At 47.8% G+C, this 22,757-nt stretch overlaps 2 protein-coding genes across 4 annotated transcripts in view; one reads left to right on the forward strand and one right to left on the reverse strand.

Moving 5' to 3' along the window:
• Nucleotides 1-13,614, forward strand: part of LOC135516949 (coiled-coil domain-containing protein 191-like) — a 31,185-nt gene extending 17,571 nt beyond the window's left edge. The window contains exons 13-16 of the mRNA XM_064941009.1: nt 808-951; nt 7,773-7,925; nt 12,467-12,621; nt 13,086-13,614. Of these exons, the coding sequence (XP_064797081.1) occupies nt 808-951; nt 7,773-7,925; nt 12,467-12,621; nt 13,086-13,254 (621 nt within the window). The 3' untranslated portion in view covers nt 13,255-13,614. The remainder of the gene's footprint in view (nt 1-807; nt 952-7,772; nt 7,926-12,466; nt 12,622-13,085) is intronic.
• Nucleotides 13,507-22,154, reverse strand: LOC135517219 (palmitoyltransferase ZDHHC23-B-like). 3 transcript variants are annotated; one of them, XR_010452014.1, is made up of 6 exons: nt 21,534-21,913; nt 20,473-20,646; nt 19,668-20,360; nt 17,413-17,580; nt 15,649-15,975; nt 13,507-14,116 (listed from the first exon to the last, which is right to left on the reverse strand). XR_010452014.1 is itself a non-coding variant. In XM_064941326.1 (5 exons), the coding sequence occupies exons 2-5, from the start codon at nt 20,607-20,609 to the stop codon at nt 15,702-15,704; spliced, it is 1,272 nt and encodes a 423-aa protein (XP_064797398.1). In that variant the 5' UTR covers nt 20,610-20,646; nt 21,944-22,154; the 3' UTR covers nt 14,676-15,701. The 3 variants fall into 3 exon arrangements, 2 of the variants coding, with proteins under 2 accessions (XP_064797398.1, XP_064797397.1); XM_064941326.1 differs by lacking the exons at nt 13,507-14,116; nt 21,534-21,913 and adding an exon at nt 21,944-22,154 and having other exon boundaries at nt 14,676-15,975; XM_064941325.1 differs by lacking the exon at nt 13,507-14,116 and having other exon boundaries at nt 14,676-15,975; nt 21,534-21,912.
• Nucleotides 22,155-22,757: the final 603 nt, after the last annotated feature.

Consider the following 22,757-nt stretch of genomic DNA (forward strand, 5'->3'; position numbering starts at 1 on the left):
TTGAAAATAAGAATTTGTTCTTAACTGACTTGCCTAGTAAAATAAAAAATAAAATAAATAATAAAAATCACAACAGCTGTGATGAAACAGGACGTTTCAGTACAATGTTGTAAATGCAGACAGAAGACCAGAGTAGGCACATTTGCTATTTAACGTAACAGTTTTTGTGACATAACTATCAAAACTAGAGTTGAAAATGCGATGGAAACACATTGAACATTCAATTTTTATTCCCTTAGATTTGTAGTGATGTTTTGATGGTAGCTGTTCAAAGCATTGATGCAATGGTTGGTCAATGTTATGTGTGATAATGTTGGCCTTATATCACACTGACACAGCTTGATGGTCAGATCTAACTAGACATTTAGAAGCTCTTGAAAATGTGGTTCCGAGTTCTGATACTAGCAGCTTAATCACAAACATAAAACATAACCATGTGTTCATAAAGCAGCTACACATTAACACAGTAAGTACCTGTGAGTGTGTGTGTCTCTGTCTGACTGTGTGTGTGTGTCTGACTGATTGTGTGTGTGTGTCTGTCTGTGTTGTGTGTGTGTGTGTCTGACTGATTGTGTGTGTGTGTGTGTGTGTCTGTCTGACTGATTGTGTGTGTGTCTGACTGTGTGTGTGTGTGTGTGTCTGTCTGACTGATTGTGTGTGTGTCTGACTGTGTGTCTGTGTGTCTGTCTGTGTGTCTGTCTGTGTGTCTGACTGATTGTGTGTGTGTGTGTGTGTGTGTGTGTGTGTGTGTGTGTGTGTGTGTGTGTGTGTGTGTGTGTGTGTCTGAATGACTGTGTGTGTATTCAGAGGGAGCAGGAGAAACAGTGGAGGTTGGAGCGAGACCAGCAGCTCCAGACCCAGGCCCAGCAACACTACCACAGAACTCTTTTACTATGGCGAGGCCTGGAGCCATGGAAACGCCTAGTCGCACAGAGCCAAGCCAACACTCAGGTAATCACTGGCGCTGTCGGCCTCGACCAATCAACTGGCCCTATGCTGGGTCTGCACAAAGAGACTCAACACACACTCACACACTCTCCCCTAGAGTCACATAGCTCAGGACAGCCAATCAAACACAGCAGACACCATATTGTATTCGCTTATGGGAGTCTATCGTATCCGATGATGACTTCCATTTCAGAGTTAACAGTGAATTCTTTGGTGGCTGTAGAGTCCAATCTGAGATCCACACACTTTATTGCAGGTGGGGCATGTGCAGTCTGTGTTGGTGGGGACAGGCATGGTAGTATGTCTGTCTGTATGTCTCATTCTGTGTTGGTGGGGACAGGCATGGCTGTATGTCTCAGTCTGTATGTATGTATGTGTTGGTGGGGACAGGCATGGCTGTATGTCTCATTCTGTGTTGGTAGGGACAGGCATGGTAGTATGTCTCAGTCTGTATGTCTCATTCTGTGTTGGTGGGGACAGACATGGTAGTATGTCTCATTCTGTGTTGGTAGGGACAGGCATGGTAGTATGTCTCAGTCTGTGTGTCTCATTCTGTGTTGGTAGGGACAGGCATGGCTGTATGTCTCAGTCTGTATGTCTGTTGGTGGGGACAGGCATGGCTGTATGTCTCAGTCTGTATGTCTGTGTTGGTGGGGACAGGCATGGCTGTATGTCTGTTGGTGGGGACAGGCATGGCTGTATGTCTCAGTCCGTATGTCTTTGTTGGTGGGGACAGGCATGGCTGTATGTCTCAGTCTGTGTTGGTGGGGACATGCATGGCTGTATGTTGTTCTTGAGCTGATAACACCTCTTGGAAGGTTGGCAAATGGTTGAGGTTTTGAAATGGGTGGATGGACAGGCAGTTCTTCCAGGATGGAGTGGTCTGTTGGAGAGCGCTGGTTAAGTAGTGCTTCAAAATGGTCAGCCGAACCTCAACAGGATCTGGTTTTGGTCCTTCAAGAGAGTCAGACCATGTCTTCAGGGGGTGATGGAGCAACTTCTAGGACCATTGATAGCTGTAGTGGAGATGTAGAGATTGTGCGTGTCATTTTTGTCGGCATAAATGTGGATTTCCTGTGCCTTATTCGTCCACCCTTTGTTCTGCAGAGCACACGAGTGTTTGCACTTCCTTGCGTGATGCTCTCCATTGCTGGCGAAGGGCTGTTGAGTCGCCCTGTGCGCATATTGTCCAGTAAGATTGTGATGGTGTCCGAGTTCTCATCGAACCAGTCCTGATGTTTCCTACCTCTGTGGCCAATGGAGTGGGCCGCTGCCTGATAGAGAACTGAGCTGACAGCTGCCCACTTCTGGTCCATGGGGACCTCTGAGCTCAGAAGAGGCTCAGTCTCCCTCAGCCTTTCAGCTCAGAAGAGGCTCAGTCTCCCTCAGCCTTTCAGCTCAGAAGAGGCTCAGTCTCCCTCAGCCTTTCAGATCAGAAGAGGCTCAGTCTCCCTCAGCCTTTCAGCTCAGAAGAGGCTCAGTCTCCCTCAGCCTTTCAGCTCAGAAGAGGCTCAGTCTCCCTCAGCCTTTCAGCTCAGAAGAGGCTCAGTCTCCCTCAGCCTTTCAGCTCAGAAGAGGCTCAGTCTCCCTCAGCCTTTCAGCTCAGAAGAGGCTCAGTCTCCCTCAGCCTTTCAGCTCAGAAGAGGCTCAGTCTCCCTCAGCCTTTCAGCTCAGAAGAGGCTCAGTCTCCCTCAGCCTTTCAGCTCAGAAGAGGCTCAGTCTCCCTCAGCCTTTCAGCTCAGAAGAGGCTCAGTCTCCCTCAGCCTTTCAGCGAGAGAGTGATGAACTCGTCCATTTCTGGAGATTTCTCAAGCCGGGTACAGTGCAGATGCCTCTTACTGCAGGTGTTGTGGGGGGGCCGTATTATCAGTGTCATACGGTGATCTGTCCAGCATTCTGCGCCCCTCATGGTAGTTGTGAGCAGGACGTCATCAATGCCAGAACTTCTCACTATGACGTAGTCAATCAGGGGCCAGTGTCTGGAGCGTGGGGGCATCCATGATGTTTTATATTTGTTCTTCTGCTGGAACAAGGTGTCAGGGACGATGAGATCGTGCTCGGCACATAGTTAGCAGTGTCATGCCGTTCTTATTGACCTGGCCAACACCATGCCTACCCAGCACTCCATATCCTGTTGTTTTGTCTCATCCTATTATTGAAGTCACCCAGCAGAAAGGTCTTGTCATTCCTGGGGATGCGCTGAAGGGCCTCGTCTGGTGACAGTCCTTTGATGTATTCGCAGCTGCACTCAAATACACTCATGTAAGGGCCTCCCAGGTGGCGCAGTGGTTAAGGGCGCAGCGCCAGCTGTGCCACCAGACCCTGGGTTCGCGCCCAGGCTCTGTCGCAAACGGCACACAATTAGCCTAGCGTCGTCCGGGTTAGGGAGGGCTTGGTCGTTAGGGATATCCTTGTCTCATCGCGCACCAGCAACTCCTGTGGCGGGCCGGGCGCAGTGTACGCTAATCAAGGTTGCCAGGTGCACGGTGTTTCCTCTGACACATTGGTGCGGCTGGCTTCCATGTTGGATGCGCGCTGTGTTTAGAAGCAGTGCGACTTGGTTGGGTTGTGTATCGGAGGACGAATGACTTTCAACCTTCGTCTCTCCCGCGATGAGACAAGATAGTAGCTACAAAAAAACAACAATTGGATACCACGAAATTGGGGAGAAAAAGGGGTAAAATAAATAACAAATACACTCATGTATTCACAACTACACTCACTTACACACATGTATTCACAGCTACACTCACTTACACACATGTATTCACAACTACACTCACTTACACACATGTATTCACAGCTACACTCACTTACACACATGTATTCACAGCTACACTCACTTACACACATGTATTCACAGCTACACTCACTTACACACATGTATTCACAGCTACACTCACTTACACACATGTATTCACAGCTACACTCACTTACACACATGTATTCACAGCTACACTCAAATACACACATGTATTCACAGCTACACTCAAATACACACATGTATTCACAGCTACACTCACTTACACACATGTATTCACAGCTACACTCACTTACACACATGTATTCACAGCTACACTCACTTACACACATGTATTCACAGCTACACTCACTTACACACATGTATTCACAGCTACACTCACTTACACACATGTATTCACAGCTACACTCACTTACACACATGTATTCACAGCTACACTCACTTACACACATGTATTCACAGCTACACTCAAATACACACATGTATTCACAGCTACACTCAAATACACACATGTATTCACAGCTACACTCACTTACACACATGTATTCACAGCTACACTCAAATACACACATGTATTCATAGCTACACTCAAATACACAAACAGACATAAAGACTATTTATCTAAACAACTACAGGTTTTAAAGGTGTGATTCAGATACCAACAAACCCTCACATAATTCCAATGGAAATATGGCACACACACACTCTTAAACCAAATGCACATACACCCTAATCCCAGACATCACGCTCAGAGCTGGAATTATGTTTACAGTATTCTGTTTATGAGCACCTGCTTGACTACCTATATGTTAGAACCAGTAGGACAAATTGAACTGGCAGAAAGATGGAAAGATGCTAGATGAGAGGGGTAGAGGAAGAGAGAGGCTAGATGAGAGGGGTACAGGAAGAGAGAGAGGCTAGAGGAGAGGGGTACAGGAAGAGCGAGGCTAGAAGAGAGGGGTACAGGAAGAGAGAGGCTAGAGGAGAGGGGTACAGGAAGAGAGAGGCTATAAGAGAGGGGTACATGAAGAGAGGCTAGAAGAGAGGGGTACAGGAAGAGCGAGAGGCTAGAAGAGAGGGGTACAGGAAGAGAGAGGCTAGAAGAGAGGGGTACAGGAAGAGAGGCTAGAAGAGAGGGGTACAGGAAGAGAGAGAGGCTAGAAGAGAGGGGTACAGGAGGAGAGAGGCTAGAAGAGAGGGGAACAGGAAGAGTGAGTCTAGAAGAGAGGGGTACAGGAAGAGCGAGAGGCTAGAAGAGAGGGGTAGAGGAAGAGAGCGAGGCTAGAAGAGAGGGGTACAGGAAGAGCGAGGCTAGAAGAGAGGGGTACAGGAAGAGCGAGGCTAGAAGAGAGGGCTATACAGGAAGAGCGAGGCTAGAAGAGGGGTACAGGAAGAGAGAGGCTAGAAGAGAGGGGAACAGGAAGAGCGAGAGGCTAGAAGAGAGGGGTACAGGAAGAGCGAGAGGCTAGAAGAGAGGGGTACAGGAAGAGCGAGAGGCTAGAAGAGAGGGGTACATGAAGAGTGAGAGGCTAGAAGAGAGGGGTACAGGAAGAGAGAGAGGCTAGAAGAGAGGGGTACAGGAAGAGCGAGGCTAGAAGAGGGGGGTACAGGAAGAGAGCGAGGCTAGAAGAGAGGGGTACAGGAAGAGCGAGGCTAGAAGAGAGGGGTACAGGAAGAGCGAGGCTAGAAGAGAGGGCTACAGGAAGAGCGAGGCTAGAAGAGGGGTACAGGAAGAGAGAGGCTAGAAGAGAGGGGAACAGGAAGAGCGAGAGGCTAGAAGAGAGGGGTACAGGAAGAGCGAGAGGCTAGAAGAGAGGGGTACAGGAAGAGAGAGAGGCTAGAAGAGAGGGGTACAGGAAGAGCGAGAGGCTAGAAGAGAGGGGTACATGAAGAGTGAGAGGCTAGAAGAGAGGGGTACAGGAAGAGAGAGAGGCTAGAAGAGAGGGGTACAGGAAGAGCGAGGCTAGAAGAGGGGGGTACAGGAAGAGAGCGAGGCTAGAAGAGAGGGGTACAGGAAGAGCGAGGCTAGAAGAGAGGGGTACAGGAAGAGCGAGGCTAGAAGAGAGGGCTACAGGAAGAGCGAGGCTAGAAGAGGGGTACAGGAAGAGGGGTACAGGAAGAGTGAGGTTAGAAGAGAGGGCTACAGGAAGAGTGAGGCTAGAAGAGGGGTACAGGAAGAGTGAGGCTAGAAGAGAGGGGTACAGGAAGAGTGAGGCTAGAAGAGAGGGGTACAGGAAGAGTGAGAGGCTAGAAGAGAGGGGTACAGGAAGAGTGAGAGGCTAGAAGAGAGGGGTACAGGAAGAGTGAGAGGCTAGAAGAGAGGGGTACAGGAAGAGTGAGAGGCTAGAAGAGAGGGGTACAGGAAGAGTGAGAGGCTAGAAGAGAGGGGTACAGGAAGAGTGAGAGGCTAGAAGAGAGGGGTACAGGAAGAGTGAGAGGCTAGAAGAGAGGGGTACAGGAAGAGTGAGAGGCTAGAAGAGAGGGGTACAGGAAGAGTGAGAGGCTAGAAGAGAGGGGTACAGGAAGAGTGAGAGGCTAGAAGAGAGGGGTACAGGAAGAGTGAGAGGCTAGAAGAGAGGGGTACAGGAAGAGCGAGGCTAGAAGAGGGGTACAGGAAGAGGGGTACAGGAAGAGTGAGGCTAGAAGAGAGGGGTACAGGAAGAGTGAGGCTAGAAGAGAGGGGTACAGGAAGAGCGAGAGGCTAGAAGAGAGGGGTACAGGAAGAGCGAGAGGCTAGAAGAGAGGGGTACAGGAAGAGCGAGAGGCTAGAAGAGAGGGGTACAGGAAGAGCGAGGCTAGAAGAGAGGGGTACAGGAAGAGCGAGGCTAGAAGAGGGGGGTACAGGAAGAGAGCAAGGCTAGAAGAGAGGGGTACAGGAAGAGCGAGGCTAGAAGAGAGGGGTACAGGAAGAGCGAGGCTAGAAGAGAGGGCTACAGGAAGAGCGAGGCTAGAAGAGGGGTACAGGAAGAGGGGTACAGGAAGAGTGAGGCTAGAAGAGAGGGGTACAGGAAGAGTGAGGCTCGAAGAGAGGTACAGGAAGATTGAGGCTAGAAGAGGGGTACAGGAAGAGCGAGGCTAGAAGAGGGGTACAGGAAGAGAGTGAGGCTAGAAGAGAGGGGTACAGGAAGAGTGTGGCTAGAAGAGAGGGGTACAGGAAGAGCGAGGCTAGAAGAGAGGGGTACAGGAAGAGCGAGAGGCTAGAAGAGAGGGGTACAGGAAGAGCGAGAGGCTAGAAGAGAGGGGTACAGGAAGAGCGAGAGGCTAGAAGAGAGGGGTACAGGAAGAGAGAGAGGCTAGAAGAGAGAGGTACAGGAAGAGCGAGAGGCTAGAAGAGAGGGGTACAGGAAGAGCGAGAGGCTAGAAGAGGGGCACAGGAAGAGAGAGAGGCTAGAGGAGCTGGGTACAGGAAGAGAGAGGCTAGAAGAGGGGCACAGGAAGAGAGAGAGGCTAGAGGAGAGGAGTACAGGAAGAGAGTGAGAAGAGGGGTTGGAGGAGAAGAATGATTGATGTTCAAGTGACATTAAGATGGACGGTGTAACATCTCAGTTGTACAGGAGATTGGCGGCACCTTAATTGGGGAGGACAGGCTCATGGTAATGGCTGGAGCGGAATAGGTGGAATGGTATTAAACACATTGTTTACATGTGATTGATGCCATTCCATTCACTCTCTTCTGGCCATTATTATGATATGTCCTCCCCTCAGCAGAATCCTGTGCTCAGCAACATGTTCAGTTCCAATTTACTGTATACAATCTTGAGCAGCTGAACAGCTCATTCCATATGCCATGTTCTATTCTGCTACTGGTTTACCTGGACTCCCAACAACTTACCTCGATTCCCAACAACTCGATTCTCTTTATTTACCAGTGGTCAATGTCCTATCTTCTTTAAAGACCATGAGTTGGAAATAAATGTCAAATTGTACTGTCAATTTCTCAATATATGTTCACCATGTCCGCCTCAATGGCATGCAGGTTCCTTATCCTTTTGTACCATGCCATTGTTTGTTACCTGTGAATAGGTGTGCATGCATACGCAGTATTCTTTTCATTCCCTTCCAGCTGGCCAGGGATCATCACAGGCAGTCTCTCCTGAGACGGTGCATGCTGTCCTGGCAGCAGGTAGCAGGCGAGTCCCTGGCTCAGAAATGGGCCTCTGCCGACCAACTGCATCAACACATCCTGCTACGGAGGAGCCTGGGCAACTGGAAAAGGGTGAGTGGATGAACACCATACACACACACACACACCATTTAGCAGACGTGCTTGTCCAGAGCGACTTACAGTGAGTGCATTCATCTTCAGTAGCTATTTCAGTCATAGTAAGTAAATGTTTCCTCAATAACGTAGCTATCAACAAAGTCAGAACTAGTAAGGGGGAAGAGAGTCAAGTGTGAGTGTTAGTTTACGGAAGTTTCTTGGGTGAGTTTTCAGGGGGGTGCAGTGGGATTATTTAAGATACTCTTTGAGAGGTAGGGTTTCAGATGTTTTATGAAGATGGGCAGGGATTCTGCTGTCCTAGATTCAGGGGGAAGCTGGTTCCACCAATGGGGTGTCAGGACAGAGAAGAGCTTGGACTGCGCTGAGAAGGAGCTGCCTGCCGTAGGGGTGGGAGGGCCAAGAGACCTGAGGTGACAGAACGGAGTACTCGGGTTGGGGTGTAGGGTTTGACCATAGCCTGAAGGTAGGAAGGTGCAGTTCGTCTTGCTGTTCCGCAGGTAGGCACCATGGTCTTGTAGTGGATGCGAGCTTCAACTTGAAGTCAGTGGAGTCTGTGGAGGAGCGGGCTGACATGAGAGAACTTGGGAAGGTTGAACACCAGGTGTGATGCAGCGTTTTGCAGGGGTTTAATGGCACAAGTGGGGAGCCCAGCCAACAAGAGAGTTGCAGTAGTCCAGATGGGAGATGACAAGTGCCTGGATAAGGACCTGCACTGCTTCCTGTGTGAGGTACTGTTGTACTCTACAGATGTTGTAGAGCATGAATCTGCAGGAGCGAGTCACTGCGTTGGTGTTTGCAGAGAACAACAGGGTGTTGTCCAGGGTCAAGCCAAGGTTTTTTGCACTCCGGAAGGGGGACCCTGTAGAGTTGTCAACCATGATGGAGAGGTCTTGGAGCAGGCAGGCCTTCCCTGGGAGGAAGAGCAGCTCCGTTGAGTTTGAGGTGATGAGCCGCCATCCATGTCGAGATATCTGCCAGGCACGCAGAGATGCGTGTCAGAAGCAAGGTGGGAAATGAACACCCGCCAAATGTGGGTAGAGTTTGTCATTGGTGGGTAAGAATGTCTATTTCACCAGCCATGTTGGTGGGTGGTTACAGAGAATTTGGGAACCGTTTTTTTTTCTTCAATCCAAAGCCCACATGTAGAAGTTGGTCCAATTGACCTGAAAGGCTACTAAAGTGTGACTTTTATATTCACACGCTAGGTTGTTCAATGTTCGTTTGAGTCTGCGACAATGGTCTGCTGCTAGGAAGACGTCGCAGTCTGAGATTTTTTTCATCACAGACAAACAAGTGACCAAGTTACCACGGTAATGGCCCATCCCCTAAAGTGGCAGCTGAACGAACATTTGTCTCACCTAATGATTAAGCAATACCCCATTACTTCTTACTAGTAATACATTTGTTTTAGAAACATTGGCTGGTTGACCAAAAAGTAAATTTTATTGAAGGGGAAAAGTAGTTGAGTGTCATCTGCATAACATTGATAGGAGATACAATGTGAGGATATGACGGAGCCTAGTGACTTGGTGTAGAGAGAAGAGGAGAGGGTCTAGAACCGAGCCCTGGGGGACACCAGTAGTGGGAGTGTGTGGTGCAGACACAGATCCTCTCCACGTCACCTGGTAGGAACAGTCTGCCAGGTAGGATGCAGAGCCTGAGATGCCCAGTTGTGAGAAGGTGGAGAGGAGGATCTGATGGTTCAAAGGGTCAAAGGCAGCGGATAGATCTAGGAGGATGAAAACAGAGGAGAGAAAGTCCACTTTAGCAGTGCGGATGGCCTCCGTGACACAGAGAAGAGGAGTCTTGGTTGAGAAACCGGTCTTGAAGATCTCCAGATGGTCTGGGATGGGGTCGAGCTGGCATGTCGGACGGCCAGACCTCACTAGTCACAGTATTTCATCTGTAGAGAGAGGGGAGAAAGAGGTCAAGGCGTAGGGTAGTTCTGTGTGAGTGGGACCAGTGGACTCAATAGGCTGAGTGAATGATGAGCGGATGTCGTCAACCTTCTTTTCAAAGTGGTCAGCTGCAGAGAGGGAGGGGTAGGGGGTGGACGATTAAGGAGAGAGAAGATGGATAAGAGTTTCCTAAGGTTAGAGGCAGAAGCTTTACATTTAGTGATAGAAAGTGGCTTTAGCAGCAGATACAGAAGAAGAGAAGGTAGAGGGGAGGGGTGTTTCCATTAGATCAGTAGGCAAATAGCCTCTAGTATAGATGAGGTGAAGCGTATTGCCTGCCTCATGAGGGGGAGGGGACTGGGAAAGGGTGAGGTCAAAAGAGGCAAGGAGGGGAAAGAAACAGGTGGAAATAAATTAATCGGAGCCAGGCGTTGGGAGGTTGAAGTCGACCAATAAGAGCGGTGAGCCCATTGTCAGGAAATGAGTTTATCAAGGTGTCAAGCTCATTGAGGAATTCTCTAAGGGCACCTGATTGGTGATCGAGTAGGTGGACAAGTGAAGAAATGGACAGGTGAGTGAGTGAGGGAGAAAAGAGAAAATCTCCACTTAAGAAAAATGAGTAGCCCTGTGCCATCACCACGACAACCAGATGGTCTCGGACTATGCGAGAACAAGTAGTCAGATGAAGAGAGAGAAGCTGGAGTAGTAGTATTCTCTGGGGTGATCCAGGTCTCTGTCTGGGTCAATAAAGGCAGCATAGACTAAGATGAACACAGCGTTCTTGACCGCAGATCAGCAGGTCCAAACCCTGCCGGAAACCAGGAATTCCACATGGGTTGTGTGTGCAGGGTACACTACATTAGAAGGGCTGCAGCCAAGGGATGGGGAGAGTCTGTAAAGCCTACAGGGAGAGGAGTGAACAGGCATATTAAAACACACAGTTGACAAAGCTACAAAAGTGCAGAATTAACTATTCTGAAAATAACTAGGTAAGATACTCAAGTAAGAGTAGAGCTTTTCTTTCCTTCCTCAAACAGTCTTTTTTAATTGAACCTTTATTTAACTAGGCAAGTCAGTTAGGAACAAATTCTTATTTACAATGACGGCCTACACCGGCCCAACCCGGACGACGCTGGTCCAATGTATGCCGCCCTATGGGACTCCCAATCATGGCCGGTTGTGATACAGCCTGGATTGTTTTGGCTACGGTCTTATTTTTGGCCATGAGACTGCCACTGACACGACCACTGCTGCCAAACCATGGCAGACTGAAGAACTAACACTAACTGCTGATTGCCTTGCAGAGGAGAAACCTCTCCCCCTCCAGTACAGCCACTGATGACCAAAACACCAGTCCCAAATTGCCCTGCTCCTTCATCCTGGTTGATGTGTCAACAATCATCTGCTAGTTATGAGCAGTGAGCAGTTCACACACCAAGTAGACTACTGGGGAGAGGCAGCACCTACAGTAGATGGCCCTAGCTAGCTAGACAGTACTAGACGACAGATGAAGACAAAAATGAAACCTATCCCTCCTGGAGATATCAGGCGTTCTCTAGCTATACATAGAAGCATACACACAAAAGGCATACAAATGGCCACTCTGTCATTTTCCCAACATAAATACATTTGAATACTGATCTCAGTTTAATAGCGATGCGGTGGGCAGTCTGGTATATCAGTTCCTATTGATATGGACATTCCTGTGTACTGTATCCAGACCTGACCCGTTACCCAGACCTGACCCTTATCCAGACCTGACCCTTATCCAGACCTGACCCTTATCCAGACCTGACCCCTTATCCAGACCTGACCCCTTATCCAGACCTGACCCTTATCCAGACCTGACCCCTTATCCAGACCTGACCCCTTATCCAGACCTGACCCCTTATCCAGACCTGACCCCTTATCCAGACCTGACCCCTTATCCAGACCTGACCCCTTATCCAGACCTGACCCCTTATCCAGACCTGACCCCTTATCCAGACCTGACCCCTTATCCAGACCTGACCCCTTATCCAGACCTGACCCTTATCCAGACCTGACCCCTTATCCAGACCTGACCCCTTATCCAGACCTGACCCCGTATCCAGACCTGACCCCTTATCCAGACCTGACCCGTATCCAGACCTGACCCCTTATCCAGACCTGACCCCTTATCCAGACCTGACCCTTATCCAGACCTGACCCTTATCCAGACCTGACCCCTTATCCAGACCTGACCCTTATCCAGACCTGACCCTTATCCAGACCTGACCCTTATCCAGACCTGACCCTTATCCAGACCTGACTCGTTATCCAGACCTGACCCCTTATCCAGACCTGACCCCTTATCCAGACCTGACCCTTATCCAGACCTGACCCCGTATCCAGACCTGACCCCTTATCCAGACCTGACCCCTTATCCAGACCTGACCCTTATCCAGACCTGACCCTTATCCAGACCTGACCCTTATCCAGACCTGACTCGTTATCCAGACCTGACTCGTTATCCAGACCTGACACTTATCCACCCCTGACACTTATCCACCCCTGACCCCTTATCCACCCCTGACCCCTTATCCACCCCTGACCTCTTATCCACCCCTGACCCCTTATCCACCCCTGGCCCGTTCTGTTTTACATGTTCTGGCTCAGCTGAAGGATCACTGCATGGTTCTGGAGGGGCGGGCCGAGCGGTTCTGGCGCACGCATACTCTGAAGAGGGCTCTGATTGGACTGCTAGATCACGTGACCCAGGAGAGGATGGCAGATTGGGATCGGGAGCAGCAGGCTCAGGAACACAGTACCAGGTGGGTGTGTTTACCTGGGCCTTTACTGCCTTTACCAATAACACCTGTCCTAGAAACATGACCCCTGTCCTAGAAACATGACCCCTGTCCTAGAAACATGACCCCTGTCCTAGAAACATGACCCCTGTCCTAGAAACATGACACCTGTCCTAGAAACATGACCCCTGTCCTAGAAACATGACCCTTGTCCTAGAAACATGACCCTTGTCCTAGAAACATGACCCCTGTCCTAGAAACATGACCCCTGTCCTAGAAACATGACACCTGTCCTAGCCACCTGATCCTGCTGTGTAAGATGCAGACATGCTCCATATGTAGGACCTGACTGTATGACTGTATAATCGCTTGTTGTTGTCAGGGATTTCTAAGTTGTTCTGTTTGCTTCTCCCTGTCCCCTCTCTGTCCTGTGTGTGCGCATGTCTGTCTGTCCCTCTTGGTTTCTCTCCTCTCCGTCCTTGTCCCAGGCGGGTGGTGCGGAGCTGTTTCCAAGCCTGGAGACGGTATCCGGGGTGGCTGCGTGAGGAGAGAGGGAGGGAGTCCAGGAGGGAGCAGCTGAGACGCCGAGTGGCAGAGGTCCTCCCTGACTTCTGCTCTTCTCCTCTGGACTGTACCTGGGAACAAGGCCCTCTGTGACCCACAGGACACACACATGTACAGTAGACATACGTACAGTACTCTCAGACAGACAGGCAGGCAGGCAGAGAATACTTGCATAGAGGATAAATCAGTGGATAGGACCCAAAGCAGTTGATTAAGTTGCTGCTGTAACAAGCACACACATACCAGCTGTTGGTCTACCTTCATTACCTGAGAAAGGTGGATACAAGTTTTAATGAAGACAGTTTGGAAACTTTTGTAACAGCAATGACTCATTTAAAATTGCAGTTAAAATTCAGGTTATTTAATATTTTTGAAGTCACAGTTTGATGCAGTTTGACAAGAGCTTGAAGCCATACAAAATAAAAAGCATTATGTTATTCATATCACCATAAATTATTCTCACTGTGGGTAGTCTATCGAAGTTGTTCTCCCACAACTCTGTGCTTTTGTTGTTTTATTCTCTTAAGTCCTGTGTAGCTCAGTTGGTAGAGCATGGTGCTTTCAGCTGAGCCAGAACATGTAAAAGGGCTTTGGGCCAGTAACTGAAAGGTTGCTGGTTTGAATCCCTGTGCTGACTAGGTGAAAAATCAATGTTCCCCTGAGCAAGGCACTTTATCCTAATTGATTCTGTAAGCAAATGACTAAAATGTAAATGTGATGTTTTAATGCAACAACACTTCATCTTCACAGACATGTATCAACATGATGCGGTTTGATAAATACCCATAACCTGTTTTCTTCTGAAGCTCACAGGAATTGTTGCACATAAAAATAACATAGTGACAACAGCTGTTCCTTTCTTGAGGTGTGTTAATCAGTGTTGAAAGGAACGTCTAGGGCTTCGTTTTATTTTGGTCATGTGGTTTGGTCACCTCTCCCATCAAAGGCACTTCAACTGAGGAGGGAGAGAGTGAGAGATTGGTAGAAGGACCCTGGAAAGAGATTGCGCGAGGAAAATGAAGAGAGAGAGGGAGCGTGAGACAGATCGATGGAGAGATAGAGATGGATGAAAGGTGCATGGAGCAATTGCAGCACTAGAATGTGAGAAAAGGTCAGGGAGAGAGAGAGAGGGGTAGAGATGGTGAGATATGATTGAGGCTGTCAGTCAGTAAAGTTAACAGAAGTGGTTGTGTGTTATTGTAGCCTGTGGTTCAGCTCAGGGACGGTATTGTGGGGGGCGCTACTTCACAACAGAACCGATCACTGTGACACCTTAACAAAGGCTTGTGATTTCAGACTGGCTCGGCCTCCCTCCCAGTCCCAGACCAAATAGGGAAGGAGAGGACAGAAGGACCGACTGGGGAGAACAGAAAGACATAATAGATAGGGAGGGGACATACAGACAGACAAGGTAGAAGACTGATTAACAGGAGAGAGGGAGATGTCTTTACAGTCTGAGGTGTGGAGATATGCTGCCATCTGGTGGTGAAAGATAGTACAGCAGCCACATCCTCCAACTCTTGTCCATGTTTATTTAACCAGGCAAGTCAGTTAAGAACAAATTCTTATTTACAACGGTGGGACAATTGTGCGCCGCCCTATAGGACTCTCGATCATGGCCGGTTGTGATACAGCCCGGGATCGAACCAGGGTCTGTCGTGACACCTCTATATCACAGAGTAGGGTGAAGTCCCCCCCCCCCAGACTGATCTACGGTCAGTTTTATGTACGGTTAAAGTCAGATTGTATGCGTCGCAAAAATCAATGTACACATACATGTTATTCAATCATCGCACTCACACTGCTCACGAGCGTACGCGTAGCCAGGCGCTAAAATAGAACTTGGTTCTATTTATGACGCTTGATGAATCCCACCTCATTGGTTTTTAGGAGCATATACCCACTGGGTGATTGAAAGATGAACTGAGATTCAGAGGTAGTGGTAACGCACCTTGAAGTTGTTTGCCAACCACCATATAAAGTCCAGAGTTGAAAACTGGAGGAGCGATTACTTGATATTTCAACCTCCGTGTCCTGATCGCATCTGGTGTGGGTGGACAAAATCAACATGCGCATGAGCGGTCTGGTCAGCATGTAACGATGCCATTATGCTGTTGAGCAGCTCAGCTACACCAGAGGAGAGTTCAACAAAGCTTCTGTTTGCGGTGAACATGTTGCCAGAATAACAATTTGCGTTGAATAAATATTCCAAAATGTTACAGATAAACTTTTTGTAATGATGACTGGCTTTTTAGCGACAGTATTCAAACTGAAAATGACTTAGCTACTCCTACTAAATATAGTAGAAAGTCTACATGGCCACTTGATTTTGTAGCGGCAGTTAAGACCTGAAACCGACACTTACGTTCACCGCACCTTCTGACTGTTAGCTAACGTTAGCGAATGGTCGTGGCTAACACAAAACAAATGGAATATGTTAGCTAACATTAGCCAATGTTCGCAAACTATTTTCCTTGTTGAACGCACCCCAGGTCAGTGAGGCTGGGCCAGGGGGTGTCCGGGTCTTCTCCAATGGTCAGCTACACCAGGTCAGTGAGGCTGGGACAGGGGGCGTCCGGGCCTTCTCCCATGGTCAGGAACTCTGCCCAGTTGCCACGGAAACCAAGTGAGTAGACTCCTGTGTCAACGACAAGGCCCCAGTAGAGACTGTGGGCAGTCTTGTCTCGGAGAGCGGTGCGCGCCTCTCGCTCCGTCACATTGTAGCTGACATTGATGAGCTGCAGGATCAGCAGGTGTAGTAGTCCGCTAGTCACTATGCAGCTATACCACGCACAGGTGAAACACAGTGCTGAGCTGGAACACACACACACACACACTGAATAGAGGACATGACTCATACATTCCTGAAAGCCATCTCTAGCCCCTAGCCCAAACCCTCTATTTTTGGAAACCAGATGTGTTAACAATGGGCTAAGAGGAGCTTTAATACACAGATTCCACAGATCTACAAAACACCCATGGGGAGGGAAGGGGCTATACATATACAAATCTGAGCAACATAACATTTATTACAGTGCTGAGTGGGAGACAAAATGGCAGTTGCACTACACACATAACAACAAAACAAGCAGTATTAGTAAACACACACAAACAGTAACTGCTCTGTAAATATGGGTCAGTAGGAGGGCAGGTAGGGGAAAATATAATGATATGAAGTCTCTTATAGAAACGTCAATCAACCTACATTTCCCCTGTAAATATCCAATTATTCAAAAACATCACAGCTTTAAGTGTCCCAGACAAAAGAAAATAATGCTTTGATGCAAATAAAAAACACTTGTTCCCTTAGAGTTACCAGGATTGGAATTATGAACAGTGGTTTGTTCGTTATGTTCGACTGTGGTGAATGAGCCTACAGCAGCCAAGGTGATAATGGCTGGGGTCATTTTTGCTTGTGTTTCCTGTTCTCCAAATAGCATTTTAAAGTGTTTAAATGGTAAAGAAATGCAGTAAATGAGCTTCAACTTTCAACCCGCTCCCCGACCTCACTAAAACCGTGGTTACGGCCCTGCTGCCAGTGAGTATTTTAGGACACTATTGATCTACACCACCTCATTTTACAGGCTCATTTTAGCCTCTAATGCCGGACATGCTGACTACACCACTCGCGTCTCATGCGTTGCAGAATAAATGTACACAAACATGGTATTCAATCATTGCACCCACACTGTTTGCGCGAGTTAACGAGCGTCCACGTAGCCAGGCGCTAAAATATAACTTGGTTCTATTTGTGATGCTTGATGTGCTGCAAGTCCTGCCTCTCTCATCTCTTCATTGGTTTTTAGGAGCATATGTGTGATTGAAAGATGTACTGAGGTCCACACTCCAGGCCAGTTGGTGGTGGTAATGCACCTAACATTGGTTGCCAACTGCCATATAAATTCCAAAGAAGAAGCCTGAAGGAGATATTACTCAAAACAAACTTTTACCCTTTTATCTGTGGATTAATTGTCGGAGTAGAGGACCTTGTGCATTTCAGGTAAAATAGCCACCCAATGTTAATATACCAGGACAAATGAGCTAGCAACAGCAAGCTAGCAGGTTAAATTGCCATAAATATTTAATGTTTTTTGACCTGTCCCCAAATTAATATAATTGGTTCAGAGTTTATTATGATATTTCAACCTGCCTGTCCTGAACGCATCTGGGTGGACAAAATCGACATGCACGCGTGTGGTCTGGTCAGCATGTAATAGCTTGTGTGTGTGCATTATGTATGGTGTGTGTTACCTGTGCTGGTTGTAGACGCCAGGGCAGTAGACCAGAGCGGTGACAAGGTTCTGTTGAGGACACACGCTGCGCAGCACCAGACTGATCCCATACAGAGAGGTCAACAGGAAGAGGAGGAGTGTCAACAGGAAGCTGCGGTGATTGGACTGGCCCACACAGCTGTTTATCCTACCACAGTGTTGACATGACACACACACAGACACAGACAGCCAATACACTGTACTAAGATTATTGGGTTACACCACACACAGTACAGCGCTGACTAATTTGGATGAGAGCACCTGCTGTTAAATTAATATAATGTACAGTTGAAGTTGGAAGTTAACATACACTTAGTAATGTACAGTTGAAGTTGGAAGTTAACATACACTTAGTTTGGAGTCATTAAAACTCGTGTCTCAACCACTCCACAAATTTCTTGTTAACAAACTATAGTTTTGGCAAGTCGGTTAGGACATCTACTTTGTGCATGACACAAGTAATTTTTCCAACATTTGTTTACATATAAATTATTTCACAGTATCACATTTCCAGTGGGTCAGAAGTTTACATACACTAAGTTGACTGTGCCTTTAAACAGCTTAGAAAATTCCAGAAATGTATGTATTGGCTTTAGAAGCTTCTGATAGGCTAATTGACATCATTTGAGTCAATTGGAGGTGTACCTGTATTTCAAGGCCTACCTTCAAACTCAGTGCCTCTTTGCTTGACATCATGGGAAAATCAAAAGAAACCAGCCAAGACTTCAGAAAAACAATTGTAGACCTCCACAAATCTGGTTCATCCTTGGGAGCAATTTCTAAACACCTGAAGGTACCACGCTCAACTGTACAAATAATAGTACGCAAATATAAACACCATGGGACCACGAAGCCGTCATACAGCTCAGGAAGGAGATGCGTTCTGTCTCCTAGAGATGAACGTACTTTGGTGCAAAAAGTGCAAATCAATCCCAGAACAACAGCAAAGGACCTTGTGAAGATGCTGGAGGAAACGGGTACAAAAGTATCTATATCTACAGTAAAATGAGTCCTATATCGACATAACCTGAAAGGCCGCTCAGCAGGGAAGAAGCCACTGCTCCAAAATAGCCATAAAAAAGCCAGATTACGGTTTGCAACTGCACATGGGGACAAAGATCATACTTTTTGGAGAAATGTCCTTTGGTCTGATGAAACAAAAATAGAACTGTTTGGCCATAATGACCATTGTCATGTTTGGAGGAAAAAGGGAGAGGCTTGCAAGCCGAAGAATACCATCCCCACCGTGAAGCACAGGGGTGGCAGCATCATGTTGTGGGGGTGCTTTGCTGCAGGAGGGAGTGGTGCACTTCACAAAATAGATGGCATCATGAGGAAGGAAAATGATGTAGATATATTGAAGCAACATCTCAAGACATCAGTCAGGAAGTTGAGGCTTGGTCGCAAATGGGTCTTCCAAATGGACAATGACCTCAAGCATACTTCCAAAGTTGTGGCAAAATGGCTTAAGGACACCAAAGTCAAGGTATTGGAGTGGCCATCACAAAGCCCTGACCGTAATCCTATAGAAATTGTGTGGGCAGAACTGAAAAAGTGTGTGTGATCATGGAGGCCTACAAACCTGACTCAGATCCACCAGCTCTGTCAGGAGGAATGTGCCAAAATTCACCCAACTTATTGTGGGAAACTTGTGGAAGGCTACCCTAAATGTTTGACCCAAGTTAAACAATTTAAAGGCAATGCTACCAAATACTAATTGAGTGCGTGAACTTCTGACCCACTGGGAATGTGATGAAAGAAATAAAAGTTTAAATAAATCATTCTCTCTACTATTATTCTGACATTTCACATTCTTAAAATAAAGTGGTGATCTTAACTGACCTAAAACAGGACATTTTTACTAGGATTAAATGTCAGGAATTGCAAAAAACAGTTTAAATGTATTTGGCTAAGGTGTATGTAAACTTCTGACTTCAACTGTAAGATGTACTTAGAACCCATGATTACACCAAACACACACACATACACGTCTAAAGGGTTTGAAGGTTATTATTTTTGCACGATTGTGTGTGTGTTACAGATCAGTGAGTTTCTCAGACACACAGGCCTATGGCTGATGACAGAGACAAGAGAATGTCACTGACAATTGCTGAGACATTGCTTCTTAGGTCTGGCATGACACTGTGGAGACATTGCTTTGACGTGGCTGTGTAATAATTGACAGATGAGCCTCCTGTGTGTCCAGGCAGACAGAGGTGTTTTAATGGGACCCACCAGACACAGTGGTGGTCCAGCCTCAGGACACAGATGTCACAGATCCTGCAGTGTCCCGCCCTGGGGGGCCGCAAAACCCTGCACACAGAGCACCAGTTCCTGCTCTGCCCACTATCCATCTGCTCCACCCCCTGGCCCTGCTGCTCCGACTCACTACCCCGATTGGCAAGCATTACTTCCTGCCCGACCCCGTTGTGGACGGGGTCTCTGTCCGGTGGAGGGCTGTGATAGGTCACTGTGCTGTGGACGTAAGCCGGGTGTGGCCATACGTAGCGAATTTCTCTCTTGGTGTGGACAAGGGCGGCCAGAGTCAGGGCCACCCCCAAGGTCACTGTGCCCAACTGGGTCAGCCCTACACCCCCCCTGGGGAAGACCTCGGTGAGGAAGAGGTAGTACATGTAGCCCAGGGAGAACAGGGCCAGGCTGAGGAAGAACAGGGTCCGGCCCTTCTTGCGGTGGGTGACATAGTAGTACCATAGAACCAGGACCGGTAGAGCGGTCAGAACAACTATACCCAATAGGAAGTGAAGGGCTGCGACGTGTAGGAGGACAGGAAGTAGGAGCAGCGGGGGGAGCACCGATAGGTCGACACGCCGGGCTCCACCCCAGAACCAGGGAACACGGAGGCGGTCGGTCATCACAGTAACCAGGTGGGACAGTGAGTTGGCCTTCTGGGGCTCTTTTTTCAACCATCTGAGAGAGAGAAGGACACATTCACTTTCTGATGTGATACCAAACTGGATGAAGAACCATTAGCTAAGAGTGTGAAGGTAACTGGCCGTAGATGGGCAAGCCACTCTCTCACCTGTCACAGGCATCGTCCAGGTCCTCACAGTCACAGCAGCAGGCTGCCACATGGCTCCGCTCCCCCTGACGGTCCACATACTCACAGCAGCACAGAGGCTCATCCTGCTCCAACGCCTTATTGGCTCGCTTCTTCATGACGGACAGCCAGTGAGCCTGGACAGTGATCAGTCTCCTGTGGGGAACGAGCCAACAGGAAGGGATGGAGATGAGTAGTGTGTGTGTCCTATTCTCATGGCGGTGCAGATAGATAAATGTGTGGCAGGGACTGGTTAATCAGTTTTAGATTGGTAGTTAGTCTAGCCAGCTATCTAAACTTGTAGTAATCATGGCTGAATACTGACAAATCATTTTGACTCCTATATCGGTCCACTAATACAGAACCAGTAAAGGCCCAGTGCAGTTTTTCATGGGGCAGTACCCCTATTTCCCGCGGCTCTGTTGTCCAATAAACCATTAGTATATATCTCTGAGAAGTCTTGCAAATGAGGGAGGCGAGAGGAACGTGTAGGGGGCTTCCGTATTAGGTCTGTGGCATTGGCTGTCATTGAAAATCCGAACCGGAGACGGGAGTGGTTTATTTCTCGGTGGTCTCCAATGCGCTTTTACGCAGAGGTCACTGCTACCGATATGGGCTCTCAGCGGGGCGACAGACTGGTGTTTCTGCCAGCCAGTCCGTGAAGACTTGTGCGTATCAAATGTCACATCCGCTGTGGCCAAGAGAACGGCCAGTGGAGTAAATGCCTTTCCTTCCTCAATTGTTAAAAAGTTCCTAGAAAATAAAGCCCATGTTTTCCCCCCTCAGTTAACCCAGGGAATAGTGAATGCATATAGACTTAGGCTACATTCGATCGGGGAGTCGAAAAAAGCTATCTGAATGCTGTAGCAGACGATTGTCTGCCTTAACCCTATAAAGCCCTGGTTAAAATGTCACCGTCTTGAAAGTTGATACGAAGTATCGTTACATGCGTCAAGATTAGCGGTTACCAGTTGACTCTATACTTAATAACCCTATCGTTAACTACAAACATGTCACGTGGAATGGGAAATAGCATAACCTACCAGTATTCGTGTAGTTTGCTGAAAACGAATCATATGTGCTACTTCCTTACAAAAACTGTAGGCTGGGCTACATTAGACACTGCCTACTGAACTGTCGCGGAAATGACAGACTGGCCAGTGGCCACAGACAACGGTGTTCGCAACCGCACATGTGTAAACATGTTCAACTTAATGTAGCCTAGATATGCAACTGATTTAGGCTACCTGCCCAACAGTGTTGTCAATCCAACAAGGTACAGTACTTGTCTCCCTTCCGACATAAAAGTAATTCCATAGTTTATCCCAGACCGCGCGATACTATTGTGCCACGGAAGGCACCGGAACCCTATAGTCGCTCCATTTAACCCTTTCAAAAGGCTGCTCATCTCCCATTGTATGTTTTGTATTAAAAGTGAGGTCTTCAAATATACCTCCTCAGTCGCTGGTGTAATCGTATCAGGCAAGTCTGCCTCTCCTGTTTACAGAGCGGCAGGGCAAGTGTCTTTCTCCCAGACTTCTGACGTCAATACAGGGAGTAACCCTTTCCTTTCCGTAGGTGAACTTTTGCCAATGCGCATCAAGACAAGGTAGTCCTATTGTTTATCAACAATCCCATGTTCAATGAAATAAGCAAACATTAAGCCTATTATAGGCTAACTTGCAAGCTATGTGGGTCCAACGTCAAGTTGTTGCTTCAAAGGTCAAAGATAAGTGTTTGGCTAAATGAAACCTATTAACTGGAGAGCTAAGGTCGCTGTAAATTAAAGCACTTATCTCTTCTAACGAAGTTGATTTCAACAGCCACAATAATGATGCCTATTATTTTGAAAGACAGTGGGTGTTCTTACACATTAAAGGTGGACTTAGCAAATTACATTGCCTCAAGCAGCACCCCAGATATTGAGATGCAAGATTGCACTCACACATCATATCTGCGCAAGTGCACGTTTCACGCTTTTAGCAAAAACAGCAGAGAACAGACACCATGCGGTTTACTTAATCTCTCGGAGTCTACCTTTAAGGACTTCGCTCAACTACAGTTACTGAATATGCAGCGTCAAACTTCTGGAGCTGGTACAAATACTTCACGGACAATCGAAACACGGGGGGGTTATCTGTGAATGGTCCCAAACCTGGTCCCAAGAGACCAATACTAACGAACCACCCACCTTCAGACTGCCAGCACAAATGCATGGGTGGTATTTCAACAGTGAAGTAACCCCTAACGCACTCTCACATGTGGTT

The sequence above is a fragment of the Oncorhynchus masou genome, chromosome 28 (genome assembly GCF_036934945.1).
Source record: "Oncorhynchus masou masou isolate Uvic2021 chromosome 28, UVic_Omas_1.1, whole genome shotgun sequence".
Classification (NCBI taxonomy): Eukaryota; Metazoa; Chordata; class Actinopteri; order Salmoniformes; family Salmonidae; genus Oncorhynchus; species Oncorhynchus masou.

Bases quoted from the DNA above. Each gene is read 5' to 3' on its own strand.
- LOC135517219 (XM_064941326.1), bottom strand. From the start codon at position 20,609: ATGAAGAAGCGAGCCAATAAGGCGTTGGAGCAGGATGAGCCTCTGTGC. The intron at 17,581-19,667 runs GTGGGTCCCATT...ACACTGTGGTAG, and splicing joins CTGGACCACCACTGTGTCTG to GATAAACAGCTGTGTGGGCC. The intron at 15,976-17,412 runs GTAACACACACC...TGTGTGTTCCAG, and splicing joins GGCGTCTACAACCAGCACAG to CTCAGCACTGTGTTTCACCT.